This window comes from Rhipicephalus sanguineus, chromosome 6 (assembly GCF_013339695.2).
Source record: "Rhipicephalus sanguineus isolate Rsan-2018 chromosome 6, BIME_Rsan_1.4, whole genome shotgun sequence".
Lineage (NCBI taxonomy): Eukaryota > Metazoa > Arthropoda > Arachnida > Ixodida > Ixodidae > Rhipicephalus > Rhipicephalus sanguineus.
The window spans coordinates 45,362,261-45,377,100 of NC_051181.1; the positions used below are offsets into that span (position 1 = coordinate 45,362,261).

At 44.5% G+C, this 14,840-nt stretch overlaps 1 protein-coding gene across 1 annotated transcript in view; it reads right to left on the reverse strand.

Moving 5' to 3' along the window:
• Positions 1 to 2,070: 2,070 nt before the first annotated feature.
• Positions 2,071 to 14,840, reverse strand: part of LOC119395743 (dedicator of cytokinesis protein 3-like) — a 94,377-nt gene continuing 81,607 nt past the window's right edge. The window contains exons 25-30 of the mRNA XM_037662745.2: positions 12,026 to 12,235; positions 9,911 to 10,000; positions 9,217 to 9,321; positions 8,156 to 8,297; positions 3,793 to 3,955; positions 2,071 to 2,317 (exon numbers count right to left, since the gene is read on the reverse strand). Coding sequence (XP_037518673.2) covers positions 3,867 to 3,955; positions 8,156 to 8,297; positions 9,217 to 9,321; positions 9,911 to 10,000; positions 12,026 to 12,235 — 636 coding nt within the window. The 3' untranslated portion in view covers positions 2,071 to 2,317; positions 3,793 to 3,866. The remainder of the gene's footprint in view (positions 2,318 to 3,792; positions 3,956 to 8,155; positions 8,298 to 9,216; positions 9,322 to 9,910; positions 10,001 to 12,025; positions 12,236 to 14,840) is intronic.

Sequence of the window (14,840 nt, forward strand, 5' to 3'; positions counted from 1 at the left end):
CATTCTAAAACATTATAGCTCCGCAATGGCGCAACCAGGCACCGCCATTTCGGCTTGTCGGAAACCACTTTTTGACTGCTGTTTACAGTTGCATCACTTCGCGTTATAATCGTAATAAACTTTTTTTTTTTTTTTCGTCCAGGCCGATAGTACCCCCTCGCGTTATATTCGCGGTCGCTTTATTTACGTGCAAATACGGTAACTTGCCGCCGGTCCTTGCCAGCGGCAAGTTATCTTTCCGTCCACTTCACTTTCTTCACATTTACGTAATAATTACTACAAATAACATCCCCTATACTTTCCTTGGCATTATTGTGTGTTACTTCTCATTAATATTGTGTATAACAAAGAAACACAAGCCCTTAAAAGTAGAGCTGTACGAATAGCAAAATTTCGAGTGCGAAGCGAACTCGAATCATAAGGTTTGAGTGCGAATCGAATCGAATAATTTTAGAATATTTTTAGAATATTTTTCTAACACGTCGAAGCGAAATTACAGAAAAAGAAAGTTGAACAGTATTCCTAAGCATATTCTAAATTACATTCTAAAAACATTATAGCTCCGCAATGGCCCAACCAGGCACCGCCATTTCGGGCTTGTTGGAAAGAGCATTTCTCAGTCTTCAAATTTCCTGCCTCAGCTAGGTCCTCCATTCAGAAACAAACGCACAAAAAGCAAATATTAAAGTTCGTTTGGAGGTCCCAAATTCGCTGTGTCCGCGATGTTGCACCAGCATGCCTCGCCATTGGTCCGGTGCTCGCTCCGGGAGAGCGACGTCTGTTGCTTGCGCGTCGCGACGTCACGGTTGTCGACAATCGCGCTACTTAGTACGCGTTCGCTCGTTCTGTGTTCACGAGTCGACAATCACTTAGAATATTAGTTTGGCAGCTGGCAAACGGAATGTCAATCATAAGATTACAATAGTGCACAGCACTCATCGCGAACATCGCAGACGCCTGTCTCGGGCTGACTCGTGGGGCTCGCGGTCAGAGGTTCTGCTTGTCAGCACTTCGGACCTAGTGACGAAGACCATCGCTGGACGACTCTTTGTACTCGCAATCGAGCATGACGCACTTTGAAACATCGGACACCGCGGCCACATGCACCGCGGACCGAGCTCACTGCTCAAAGTCGTGGCTAGGCCTAACTCGCGCTAGTTGCGGCTTTTTTCGCAAAAAGACTTCTTCATAGCGCACGTGTTGTGTCCTCCCTTCTCGTGCTTCTGTCATTTTGCGCTGAATTTTTTCCTAATGTCTTACCAACAAGGCCGAATTCTCCCTTGTTCAGTTTTCTGCGAAAGCGAAGAAGCTGCAATGTGCTTCGTCGCAAGCGACGATCGCATCGCCCACTGGCTTCTTGGAATCGTGGATGGCACTTGACGCCATCGACAGTGGACCCCCGGCCAAGCTGGTTGCGCAGCGACCGCTCAGAGCACTGGCGGAAGCGGCTAGCAGCTTCGCACATTGGCGCCACAAAACGCAAGACAAGCACGCTGCATGCCGATTTATCGCCGTTATATTTATTCTCCATTATTACAAACCGTTATATTTATTTTCTGGAGGTTCCGATAGTTCGAATAGTAATTCCGGTGCGAATCGAATCGATACCAAACACCATCCAAAAAATATCGAAAGTTCAAATATCACACACCCCTACTTAAAGTAATCTTTCTTCAACTTTCTTTAAATGGTTACGAATACAGTCACCAAGTAATTTTTCCAAGATCAAACAAGGCCAAAGAAATGGCCAAGTGCTCAAAAATTGCAAATAAGCAAAGTTCCATTTTGCTGTTTTTCCCAATTGCAAAGGCACTGCAAAACATTTGTTTATGGAGTTTACAAGTGTTATATGGGGTTTATATGGGCTGAGTATTGCAGAATTTAAAACTTAACATGTTTTACTGCTTATGGCTTGAACCCTACTACGACTCAAATCCTGCTACTATTCAAAAGTAAACTCCAGGCTAATTACCATTTACTTCAACTATGCCTCAAACCAAAAAAAAAGAAGTTATAATCGTGCAAGCTTAGCAAAGACCCACGAAGGACATGCCTGATGGTACTTTGCCAGGCCTCCGTTGACGGCTGCTTCAATGGCACCGGACAGGCGCATGCTCAGGGGTGCCAGGGGTCGATGGGGCTCGCGAGAGTGCAGCGCCACGAGACGGCGCAGCTCATTGCTCATGGCCTCGACCGCTTCGCATGCATTCACCAGCGGAGGCACCCAGTCCGCTTGCTGGCCCACTACCTCGGCCCAAGGCAGCAGCCCGGGCAGAGTAGACGCCGTCTCGAGAGTTGTCCGCTCTAGCCACAGGCCCTGCGTGAAGCACACATCTACATTGCAGATGTACCACAGCTGACTGTAGGGTGAGGAGATTGCGCTCACGCTTGTTTGGCAGATACTGCTTGGCTAAGCAGAAGACACATAATAATGGGTAATTGTTGGAGTTTTATGTCCCAAAACCACAATATGATCATGAGAGACGCCATAGCGGAGGGCTCTGGTAATTTTGACCATCTGGTGTTCTTTTAACGTGCACCTAAATCTAAGCACACGGGCCTCTAGCATATCACCTCCATCAAAATGCAGCCACCACAGCCGCAATTTAATCCACACCTTCGGGCAGGCAGTCAAGCACCATAACCACTGGACCACCGGGGCGTGTAACAAAGGACACAAGATAGATGAGATGTACCTTAACAACATTTTCTTATGAACTTTTAGTTGACAGAGTGAGACTTTTGTTTCAGTGAACACCTGCTTGTTAATAAGACTGGCTTGTGGTACATAGTGGACTTCTGCAGCGCACGCCACCTCAAGCACCTTCAGCACTCCCAAGCAAGCATATACACATGGTGTGCACCAGATGCCGAAAAGCCTTAACGAGTGGATTGAGCCTAAACCACACGAACAAGTTTCTGAAAATACTATACAGAATCAGCCAATGTTGTCAAAAACAATGCGACGCATGTTCGAAGCTGAAGCCTGCCCATGCCAGATCATGGCTGTGGTGCCCGGAATGTTAGCCATGCATGAAAAAACATGAAATCGGGCTGATGCAACATGTTGCCCGGCTGGTGCCAAAGCCAAAAACCACTGGAATCTTGTTCCATGTGTTTAGGCATCCGATGGGCGGCACTGTATGCTTTTTCACTTTGCTCAGTCTGTATGCATGTAAAAGAACTGTATGAATACTTTGGACATCTGTACAGCGCTTCCTGCACATTATTTATAGCAGTTTATGGCTCACATTACTTGCATGATACAATTGCAGCAACGTGTTAGCTAAATAAAAAAGCTTCAGCTTTAGCTTTCAATTTTGCTTTAAAAAGTGACTTAGCTGAAGAGTTGAGGCCAAGTCGCATCCATGTAGCATAAGTCCAGTTCTAAGTGCATGTTTCTAGAATTACATCCTCAAAAATGAGTGCTGAAAGTCGTAATCATTCTATTATTTACTAGAGAGAGAAAATGAGGGATTATAGCAGCATCAGTAAGCTGACACATTGTCCAAAGTTCAGTATAGCCCTGGTACGCAGAACTTGTCCATGTCTGATAGGCCTCTAGGTTCACCTTGATCCTTATAAACACTGTCTTTTGTTTCGTTTTTTCCTCAGTACAGAAGTACAGCTTTTGTGTAGTTTTGCAGTTTTTTGTGGTTTGCGTATTCTTAGCTCCTGCATGAAGAAAGACTTCTAGCATTCACAACTACAGTATGCTGCATGAAAAGAAAAAAAAAAAGAGCTTGCGCTTAACACACCACACGAGAAAAGAGAAGGCAGAGGGGAGTATACCTTGAACTCATTGTCCCTGTCCGGTGGCCCATCTCTGTAGACGGGACGGTCAAACTGGAACGAGTGGACCCGGTTCACCGGAAGTAGGCCCGCACGCACTCGGGACGTCCTTCCAGATCCGGACGTGGCTCTGCCAGGGGACGCACTCCACACACCTGTATGTCTGTACAATTGAGAAAAATCTATCAAAAGAGCAGCTTTCGAGCATAGCAGCCAAATTATATTTAGCAAACGAAATAAATGTAAAGTATAACCCATTCATTACAATATTCAAGTGCCATGAAAATTCCATTGTCATAACCATGTTCCATTGAAGATAAAAACAATCATGTGGGGGGGAGGGGGGGGGGAAAGATAAGCAGAGCTTCTAGAGCTTCTGTTATTACATATATTAGCAGGAGACAGGGGCACTAACTTGGGAATGCACAGCAGGCCAGAAAAGTGATCATTAAGTGATGAGGATGCAGTGAGAGTGCACATTTTTTTTTTTTATCCTGGCGGTCTGGACATTCCTGAGCAGACACAAAAGAGCCAGACTTAATCGCTGCAACCAAAAATGTGTCACGGGAACGTGACACTAAGCGGTTTCATTCATGACAGAAGAAATACAAAAGTTAGGCTTGCCCGAATATATCTTTTTCTGTTCAAAGCGAAGTTAAACCAAATTCGAATAGTAGTATGATGCAAGTTATAAGTGGTAAAATATGTCGCATCTTAAAGTTTGCCATACTCTGCTCATATAAAATTGTATAACCTGCTTTTAGACTTTAAAGAAACAATTTATCATTGTGCAGGCAATATGTTCACTAAACCATAAACTGTGGCTTTGCGGTAGAGCGATTTCCCCTGGATAGACTGTTTCACGGCATGGCGGCCCCATGCTGCAGTGAAACCAACTTTTCAAGTGGGTTACACGAGGTAAAATATATTTCGTCAAATGGGCGTCGATGCGAATCCGAGAATATTATGTGTTTGAATACTCGCACAGCCCTAACAAAAGTTCATGGTGCAGCAAATGTTAATTCTTATATCTGATATATTGTACAGTAAACTGGGATATTTCTCAGTAAATTCAGTAAACTGGCAAACTACAATTGTATGATACATTTCCCAGCCACTGTTCACATAAACAAGAAAATGCACAGGGCACATGTGATCGAACACAGTAGCTGTCTTCCACAGTAGCTGCCCTGCAGAACCTCGTTCATACATTTTCGAAAAAAAAAACATACAGAAATAGATGTAATATCCGGAAAAACGTACAATCCGAATCCAGTAAAAAATGAAGGCTGACAAGCCCATATTGAGGTGCAAGGGCAAAAAACATTTATTTCCTACAAAACTAGGCTTGTGCGAATATTCGAGCACTTCGAATATTCGAACGAATAATACAGTATTCGAATTCGCTTCAAGTCGAATTTAAATTATTGAAGATTTCGAAGTATTCGAAATGAACGAATAGGTGTCCGTTTGTAACCTCCTGTAAAGATAGTTTCACTGCAGTGGAGGGGTGCTGTACAGTGAATACACCTTTCCAGAAAAAATCCGCACTGCCGCGAAGCCCCACTTTAAGGTTAAATGAACATATTCCCTCACATCGATTCATCATTTTCTGAGTTTAAAAACTTGTTATACCGGCTTATATGCTCCAAGTAAAGTAAATTTTAAAACGTAATACATTATCATTTGCATTCTACCGAAAGCCAAATCCTGCTACTATTAAAAGTTGCTTCCACTTCCTTTGAACCAAAAAGAATGACATGTGCACATGCCTTGTTACAATTTTAAAAAAATGTGCAGGTTGGTTGGGTCATGATAAATATGCGCACTTTTCTTTATAATATGTGATATATACTATTCGAATTCGATTCGAAATTATTCGACCAAAATCACTATTCGCTTTGAATTCGCTTCGACCTAAAATTTACTATTCGCACAAGCCTATACAAAACACAATTATTTTCTGCTGGTGTGTCTCACTCTTCGCAGAAACAGCTCCTTCGCACACGTTGAAGATCCTTGTCCACATTTTGATTGTTTAGTCTCATGAAGTGAGCTTTCCAAATCTTTCAGTCCAGCAAGGGCTTTGGCGACGGTAGCCAGTCAGTGTAAGTCCTTGTTCTCACCACCGCCTTCAGATTCCTCAGTCGCCATTACCACCGCTACAATCTCTGCGACACTTTGTGGCTCGCAAAGTTAAGACACTGTTGTCTTTCGCAACGAGCTTGGCGAAAAGCATGTTGCCGCTGGTGGACAGGAATTCCTCGTCCATTTTTTCGTCGCAGTTTTATCGCTTTCCTTCAAAGAGGCTTTTTTTGTTAAAGCTGTTTGAAGATTTGTGACGTCCACCGTGGCCGGTTTACCTCCGGGTCGATGCGTGGTTGACAGACCTGAGGCGATGGCTGAGGGGGGCAATCGAGCAATTCGGAGAGGACACGGAGGGGACAATTGAGCAGAACAGAGAAGCCACAGAGTAGGAAATTAGGCACTACGAAGAAGCCGCAGTCGCTGCATGACGGTTGTCTGCTCCTTAGCACTACACAAGCACATGAAAGCGGCCTTTTCGCACCCCTGAAAGAGAACTTTTGCCTGCAAAACGTATCATACGACTGCAGTTTGCCACAATGCTGAACGCTGATGAATAATTGTATTTCAGGGAACCTATGAACCGGAACGTATAACACATTGCTCTATTGGGTTATTTTTAGTTTTGTGATATCGGCATGGGAGCTATGAAATCGTATTGAGCGGGAATGTATCAACCAGGTTCTCACGCCTACAGATGTGTAAAAACACTAGTGTGCACTTGCTTTTCCATTGCTAGATGTCACATTCAAACTCTCGCTGCAAATTTGAGCATGCGTGTTCACCAGGCTGTCCAACAGTGCATGAGGCATTTGGAAACGTGCTGCGTGCTTCTTAGTAAGTGGTAATCTAAACACACTGCTGTCTCCAGATGAGTATGCATTGCTTGCAGAAACAAGAGCAGCTGACAGTCACCACGCATTGGATTCGTAAGCAGCCGACATTCACTACACCTTGGATTGGTGAGCTATGAGCCTTTGAGCACTAGTACAGTTAAACCTGGATATAACGAAATCGACAGGTTCACGAAAAAATTGGTTACAAACAGGTTTTCGTCATATGCAGTTTCAGCAAGAAAACTCGGAAATGAAACGCACAAATTAAACGAAAGGGGTTTGAAAGGAGTGGGGAAGGCACGCCGACACATGCACCCGTGGCGGCAAAAACGCAGACTCGAGGGGCGCAGGCTGCCTGCCCGCCTCGTGCACACCCACGCGCACAAACGAGTGCTCGTTCTCGCCTCGCAGTCGCCGGGGCTTCAAGTGTGCAATCGAGGTGCTTAGGCACATAGATTTTTTTTTCTTGAAATCTGCCCAATTTTGGTGACGCACCATAGTTTAAATGCAGCAAGGCACAGAACATTTGCTCTGGAGAACTCATTTGTACTCACAACAGTGTAGATGGCAAGTGTTCAAAATCATATTGTGAACTCTGTGTTGTCTCCAGGTGTGCAACAGTGCTCTTTAGTCAGTAAGGAAACGTTTACCGCAAGTTACACCACCCACACGAGCCTTATTTAGTGCCATATATGACTACTTCAATGCTTAACTGTGACATTTTTTGAGTGCTTTCAAGAGCAAGTTTTTCTGGATAGCAAGTCTTTTGCTTAATTTTCTTTTTAATCATAGAAGCATGATTCTACAGCATTTACAAGTTCCAGAAGCGAGCATTCAAGGCATTGCATGCTCAGCTGCAACATGCTAAACTTGCCGATTATGCACAATAAAAAAACTCACAGGGACCCTTAAGCATCTGCCTCAGCCGACTCGAAAGTGAAAGCCATCTTCCTCTTGTTTTCCTTCTAAGTCAATGTAACGAAACTCCTACGTCCCCCTCCAAAAGCTTTCTGCAACTAACGTGGTTTTGCAATGCCGCTAGGATCGGAGGCATTGTAAACTTTCTGCACCTCACTTTGTTTTGCACTGCCTCTGGGATCGGCCCACCTTTGGCCAAGCTATGATATCATGTGATAACATCACCATGGGACGTCACGTACCCCGTGACATCGCATGGTGACTGTGTAAGGAAATATTTACTGCACGTCACACCACCCGTACGAGCCTCACAGTCACCATGTGACGCGTCGTCACATGGTGACTGTGATGTCACATTACGTGACGTCATAATGTGATGATGACTTCTTGCATGTTGATGCTACCGACACAGGATACCGATGCAGGATGCTGGTCAATTTTCATGTTTGATGAGGCACCTAAGGCTTTTGCCTTAATGTCAGCCAGAAGCTAAGAGCTCTGCACAACATGCACATGCCACATACACTGGTCAGTGGAAGCAAGCAGAGCAGCATCCAGGGGAGCATTGTGTGTCAGCAGCTGGGCCTCGGGAAACTGTCCCTGCAGTCGCTGGCCGAAGGCGCCCACTTTCTCATAGGCCAGGCCTCGGTACACAAACACCTTGTTCTGAAAGCAAGATCATATCGTTTGCCTGAACAGTGCACTTGGTAGCAGCAACAGCATTGCAATGGGGGCAATGAAAATGCACACTTTATGGCACCAAACAACAGATGGCGCTGCGGGCACATTCTTACCAGAGTTACTGTAAAGCATCTCTTTATGAGAGCTGCCCACATGCAAAAGGATGTTTCAACTGTGCAGAAAAGACTGCGGCCCCTTTCCTGTTCAGTATGTTTTCTCCCACACCACTTCTGTGCTCCTCTTTGGAGGGTACCAAGTGGCATGCTTCTGTTCATTCAGAAGAAATTGAGGTCATCGTCATCGTCATATTATTTTAAGTCCACTAGAGGACGAAGAGTCGCCCGATGATCAGTCTACCCTTTTTTTGCGCACCCCGATTCCATTTTATGACTGCATGTTTTCTAATTTCATCATCCCACCTAATGTTCCCATCCCTTGGTACCCACTCAGTCACTGTACGTATAACTGACCACCAGTTATCTTTCCTATGCTATCACAGCTTGCATGCAGGATTTTACAGTCAAGTGGTCCTCAATTTTTCTCATAAAGCAGCAAAACACAGAGCATCTCTAAGGTCAAATCGCAGTTGTTCGAGTGAAGACGAACTGCTTCCTGCAAGCATGGCGTGTGGCTTTCCCTCAAAACCCTGACTGGTTTTGTGTAAAAGATGGTTGACCCTTGCACACAACTCTGCTCCTATAGGAAGCATGTACACTTACAGTCATATATACAGCTTCTCTGCGTGTTTGCAGATGACATAGATTGTACAGTCGGTCACACACTTGTATGCAGCTGTTGAAGGAACTGAACTCTGCACTTTGTTCAATCGCTCACATACCACAAGAAGCTGCTTTGCATTTGGCAAAGGCCCCTAGAGAGCATCATTTTCAAGGGGAACACTTACTCGCAAGAAGGAGGGAAAGCCAAGGCCAAAGAACCCAACCCGGAAGTACTCAGGCTCGGGTCTCAGCTCCCTGAGAATGTGCTCCAGAAACTGGGCGTGCGTCCTCTGCATCAAGAGTATTTCCGCAACCCTCTGTATTTGATCAATTGTGTATGTATGTGCCACACCCTATGCTCACAGGTGCTACTATGTGATCACTGACAGAGAGAAACAAATAGAATGGCTTGAGGTAAGCACAACAAATGCACTTTACAAAATAAAGCCTTGCAGCTAAACTGCAAGGCTTTGATGAATGTAGCACATGTGATGCCACTATTCTATGACAGCAAAAATATAAAATTTACTCTTAGAAGCCTCGCTGTTCATATGAAGTGGAAGCTCACTGTGCAAGTGATAAAAAGATGATAACAGGTAAGTCGAACACTTCAGCTTAATGAAACAGTTTCTATCTTTATGACATAACTGATGCATGCGATGGCATTACAATTAAATACGACACACAGTTCATTTGCCCTTACCCCACATATACACTTCAATTAAAAACTAAAAATAATGCCCCTATGCTTTTCTTGGCTTCATTAGCTGTTGACTCAATACAATAGACATGTACGGCAAACAAAATCTTTTCAAGCAATGTGCTATTTTTTCTCTTGAAAACTATTTTCGGACTCTTCCAACCGACTTATCAGCTCACCAGGATGGTGCTCAGCTTCTCATAGTCGAACAGCACACCCTCGTAGACATTGGCAAGCTCCTTGCACAGCGGTAGGCCCTCCTCCCAGCACTGCAGCAGAATAGAGCTACATCATCGCATGCACATATCCCACATAATGAGCATAATATACATTAGCATAATATCATATATGCAATGTGCAATGAATATTATGCATTTGCACAATATTCATTGCCAAAGAGCAAACAGACTATTTTTGATAAGAATGCTTGTCTAGTAGTTGTCTCTAATTAAACTGAAATACCCTGTACTTGCATAAAATATGTGCCTTGCATTTCACTTTCCTTCTGAAGCTGCTAAAAAGCATTACTAGTAACCAAACTTAATAAATAAATGATAATACCAAAGCTACCCACATAGTAATCGCACCCCTGCATTCGGTCCCCAAAATTTGGTTTCGTTTTACCCCGCTTCATGACCACACCCCAAACTTATATCATCATGGCAAGAGCAGCGACAATGTGCACATGTTCACCATTCTGGAAAGTAGCCACCGTGCCTCGTTCTTAGACCTGGCTTTGTGCCATCTTGGCAGGAATGACATCTGCCAAGGCTACTAAGTATATGCACCAGCAAAGGGGTAACGTGGTTGCCTTGCACTCTCCCGCATCACTTCTATAATGGCAACACGAGATGCAACATGTCACAAACAAGGCATAGTCAGCAAGAACCCTTGGCTGCATGGAAAGCTATGCAAACGAGTGCCAGTGTATCATCTGTGCTCTCCTAGTTAAAATGACACCTGTGCAACATTCACGCAGTCACACGTAACACACAACTACACGACTTTGGACTCTACTGCCACTAGTTGTCGACACGGTATGGGAATGCACAATGCTTTCTACTTTCTTGGTCCAATAGATCACCGGCTCATTTGAGCCTTGCAAGAAATGCCTTCTCTCTATCGCATATGGTTATATAAAGGTTGCCCTCTGTTCACAGTTTTGATTTTGAGCAATTTAAAAGGAGCATCAATTCACCACTGTCCACAGTCATTACGTTATTCAACAATCAAAGAAAGTGCAGATCAAAGCACCCTACAGGTGAGCTGGTAGTGTTGTTGCGCAAATCACCACAGCAACACACACTCAGAGGTATACGTGCATCATAAATTTCATCAGGCATTTATGATTACTTTTTTCATTTTCCTAAATAGCCACTGTATGCAAGGAGGGTCGGAATGGAAAGGCGCAGCAAAGTTTCTGAATAATGTGAAGACAACGGCACTTGGAAGTAGGAAAGACGGGAGATGACCCTGTGCAGTTCAGTGTTATCGTGCAATTTTGGGCTCCTTTCTCGTTGACTGCGCTGACTACATTACTTTTTCAGGCGCAGTGCATTTTCAGCTAGATCATTTTGACACAGCATGGGTTAGGCATTGGAGATGTTGAAACAAGCGGTTTCCAGTAACTTTTTAAAGCAATTTTTGCGATTTAACGTTTAAGCACAGGGATTCATGTGGCACAATTCATACAGAGAATAATGAACAAGCGCATTTATTACAGAGGAAGGCTTTTTTTTTTTCAAACTGATCGCTCACTTATGGTCACCGCAGCCATCATAAGTAGGGGTGTTTGAATACTTGAGCTTTCGAATATGTTTCGAAAAGTGTTGATAAGAATATTACTATTCAAAGTATTCGAACTTCCAGAAAATAAATATAACTGTTTCATTCGCTTAAAATCAAATCACAGTGCTTCTAAATGATGTGCGCAATGTTTTATAAGAATTCCAACATGCAACATGTTTGAATTTTTGGTACTACAAAATTCTTCTCTTGAAAACTTCGCCCATGTAATGATCACACTCCCAAGTATGGATCCATCTTTTGAAAATATAAAAGTGGTATCATTATGCGAGTAAATGTGGAAATAATAAGAACAAGAAGAAGGATTTCCTTCTACTTTGACTTCTATGCCTTGCCTTACTAGACCAGATAGGTAATGCGTGCAAAAATGCAAGAGTTGAGCTTGAGACGACAACAGCACGGACTCCACGTGAGGCATGCAGACCACGTCCACATGAAACAGCATCTGTGCAGACTCCCGTACATGACAGCTATGCTGAAAAACTCACCTTCCCACGGTCGAAGTAGTGAAGCATGTTGAGGTAGAGCTGCTCCTTGAGCCGCCCCTGTTCCCCTTCCTCCCAGGGCAGCAAGTCGGCGTGCAGGCGCAGCGCGATTGCTGCTTCGGCAAAGTGCTCGGCCGGAACGTGCAGCTCGCACAGCTTGTGCACGTAACGCACAAACATCTCCTGGCGACCCACTTCCTCCCGGTAGAAACGCTGCAATTAGGCACATGCCCACCTCCATGTCACTGCCAAAGGATTCTACGCGGTGCCCTCTAGAGCTTAGAAGGACTGACAACTTGGCGAGTTGGTACGAATTCATACTACTGAAACGGCGCCACAAGGGAAGACGAATGCACACGAGAAAGAGGACACAAAACACAAGCGCTGACTCTCAACTGAACTTTTATCCACATGCCATTCCATTCCCTTGTAGCGCCGTTTTAGTCGTATGCCCTCTAGAGCAGTACTTAAAATCTGGTTCTATCAAAGGGATTCAAGAAAAGCAGATCAGGGCTGGACTGAGTCATGGCATCAAGGCATGGGTTCACCGTTTTCTTCAAACCTTTGTGTACAGCTACCGAATTTTTATTTTGCTTCGTCCCTGGTTTCAGATAACACAGCAATGATTCTTACTAAAAGACACAGTGAAAATTTTAAAACGTTGTAAAAAATAATGTTCCGAATAGTTCTACATGCAGTAGTGAGCAATAGTTCAATTATTTGTTTTATTCTTGAGTGTATGCATGAAATTCCCTATGTTTAAAAAAACCTTCGCTTGCTCGTTTGTCGATATGACCTTATACACACATTTCCCACAAAGGGTAAAATAATAGTAACTTGCATTTCATTTCTGTTATAAAGAATCTTGAATAGCTTCTTAGTGCCAACATACAGTAAAACCTCATTAATTCGAACTCGGTTATTTCGAAATCCCGCTTAATTCGAAGGGTTTCTGCAGTCCCGTATTTTGCAATGTAAATCTGAGTGGATAATTTGAAGCGGCGGTCAGCGCCAGCCCGGTTAATTCGAAAACTTTGGGTGCCATGTGCCAATTCCCGATCCCGATTTCGCCGCAAGTCCGCGGAAGCGACGGCCCTTAGGAGCCACAGGGCAATGCAGTGTAGCATTGAGTGACAGTTGAGTGACAGTTGAAGCGACCCAGCCTCGCTGCTGCTAGCGCAAAAAAAAAAAAGAAAAAGAAAACACGGTCTCGTGGTCAGCTAAAACGTGCGCCTGCGGAAAAGAAGACGTGCTTCACTGCAACACAGTGGTGACACGCGGGCAGCATGTCGCATGCTTCTGGCAACGTCAGCGCGTCATGATTTACCCATTCTTTTGGGGAAAAGAAAAGATAATAAAGGACGGTCTGACGGAATTCGTGATGTATGCGAACCTCCGATTATTGGTTGCTCCGGCAATTTGCGCACTTGCACTGTTGGCGGAGTTCTTGCCTGTAACGCCTACTTCGAAAACTCAGTTTGAAAACTTCAATGATCATGTTTTCCAGCCAGAACACATTGCCGATTCCGCCACACTGGCCATTATCATATCCTTTATTTTACCAGAAAGAATGGGCGAATGGTCGCATCATGACGCACTGAGGCTGCGAGGAGCAGGTGACATGCTGCCCGCGTGTCACCACTGTGCTGCAGTGAAGCACGCCTTCTTTTCCGCAGGCACGCACTTCAGCTGACCACCAGACTTTTTTATTTTTTTCGCTGACAGGAGCGAGGCCTGCCGTTTTCCTGGGTTTGCGGCAAAAATGGGACGGGGTATTGCTAGAAAACAACCCTTGGAGCCGCAAACTAGAAGGCCAAACGACCACTTCTGATTACTTTCAGTAATTCAATGTTCCTTGTATCCCGCTTTTTGTATGTTTCGTTAATTCGAAAACCCGCTTAATTCGAAAGTTTTTCACAGTCCCAGTGACTTTGAATTAACGAGGTTTTACTGTACAAGAACTGGTGAAGCAGCATAGCTCGATTCAAGAGCTGCACATAACACTGGTTAGAAGCGAGGCAACCAACAAGCTCTGGTCTCACGGTGTAACCATGTGGTAATTTTATGGAGCTGATGCAATGACATTAATTTTACATCCATGCTTCAATAATTTCATATGCTTTCCATAAACTATCACATTTACTTTTTGTAGCACAGGTACAGATTTCATGGAAGGGCCAAACGAATCGTACAGAAAATATATATAACTTGTTGGACTACATCAGAAGCAGCTCAGTAGGGCTGCATCTTAAAGGGACACTAAAGGCAAATATTAAGTCGACGTTGATTGTTGAAATAGCGGTCCAGAAATCTCGTAGCGCTGCTTTTGTGCCAAGGAAGTGCTTATTTTGAAATAAAATCACGTTTTTAGTGGTCCGCATCGCGTTAGCGCGCTTCAAATCTCCCGCTTGAAAATACGACTCTAATACGTCACTGCTGCCGTGCCCAACGTTGCCCGCTTTTACTGCGCGGCCGCCGACACTAGTAGCAGCCGAGCGGAAGTAGTGGGACCCACAGTAGCAACAACGGGCGCTGCGGCAAAGACTTGCTCGGATGGGCACATTCAAAGCCGTCACCAAGTTGCGGTTGGTCTCGTAATCCTCAGTACGAAGGTGCAGCGAGCACACACGCAGAGGTTTTGTCTGTTTAGCACACTGGCGCAATGGCATGACACTAAGCCACTTCGAGCGTAAGGGTTCATTCCGCGGCACCCAGTGAAAAGACACACCAGTTTCCTTGCTGCAGCACTGGCGTTGTGCACCATTCGGGCATCCGGCAATATCACACGCATGCGGCATTTTGTCGAACTTTCTGTCAG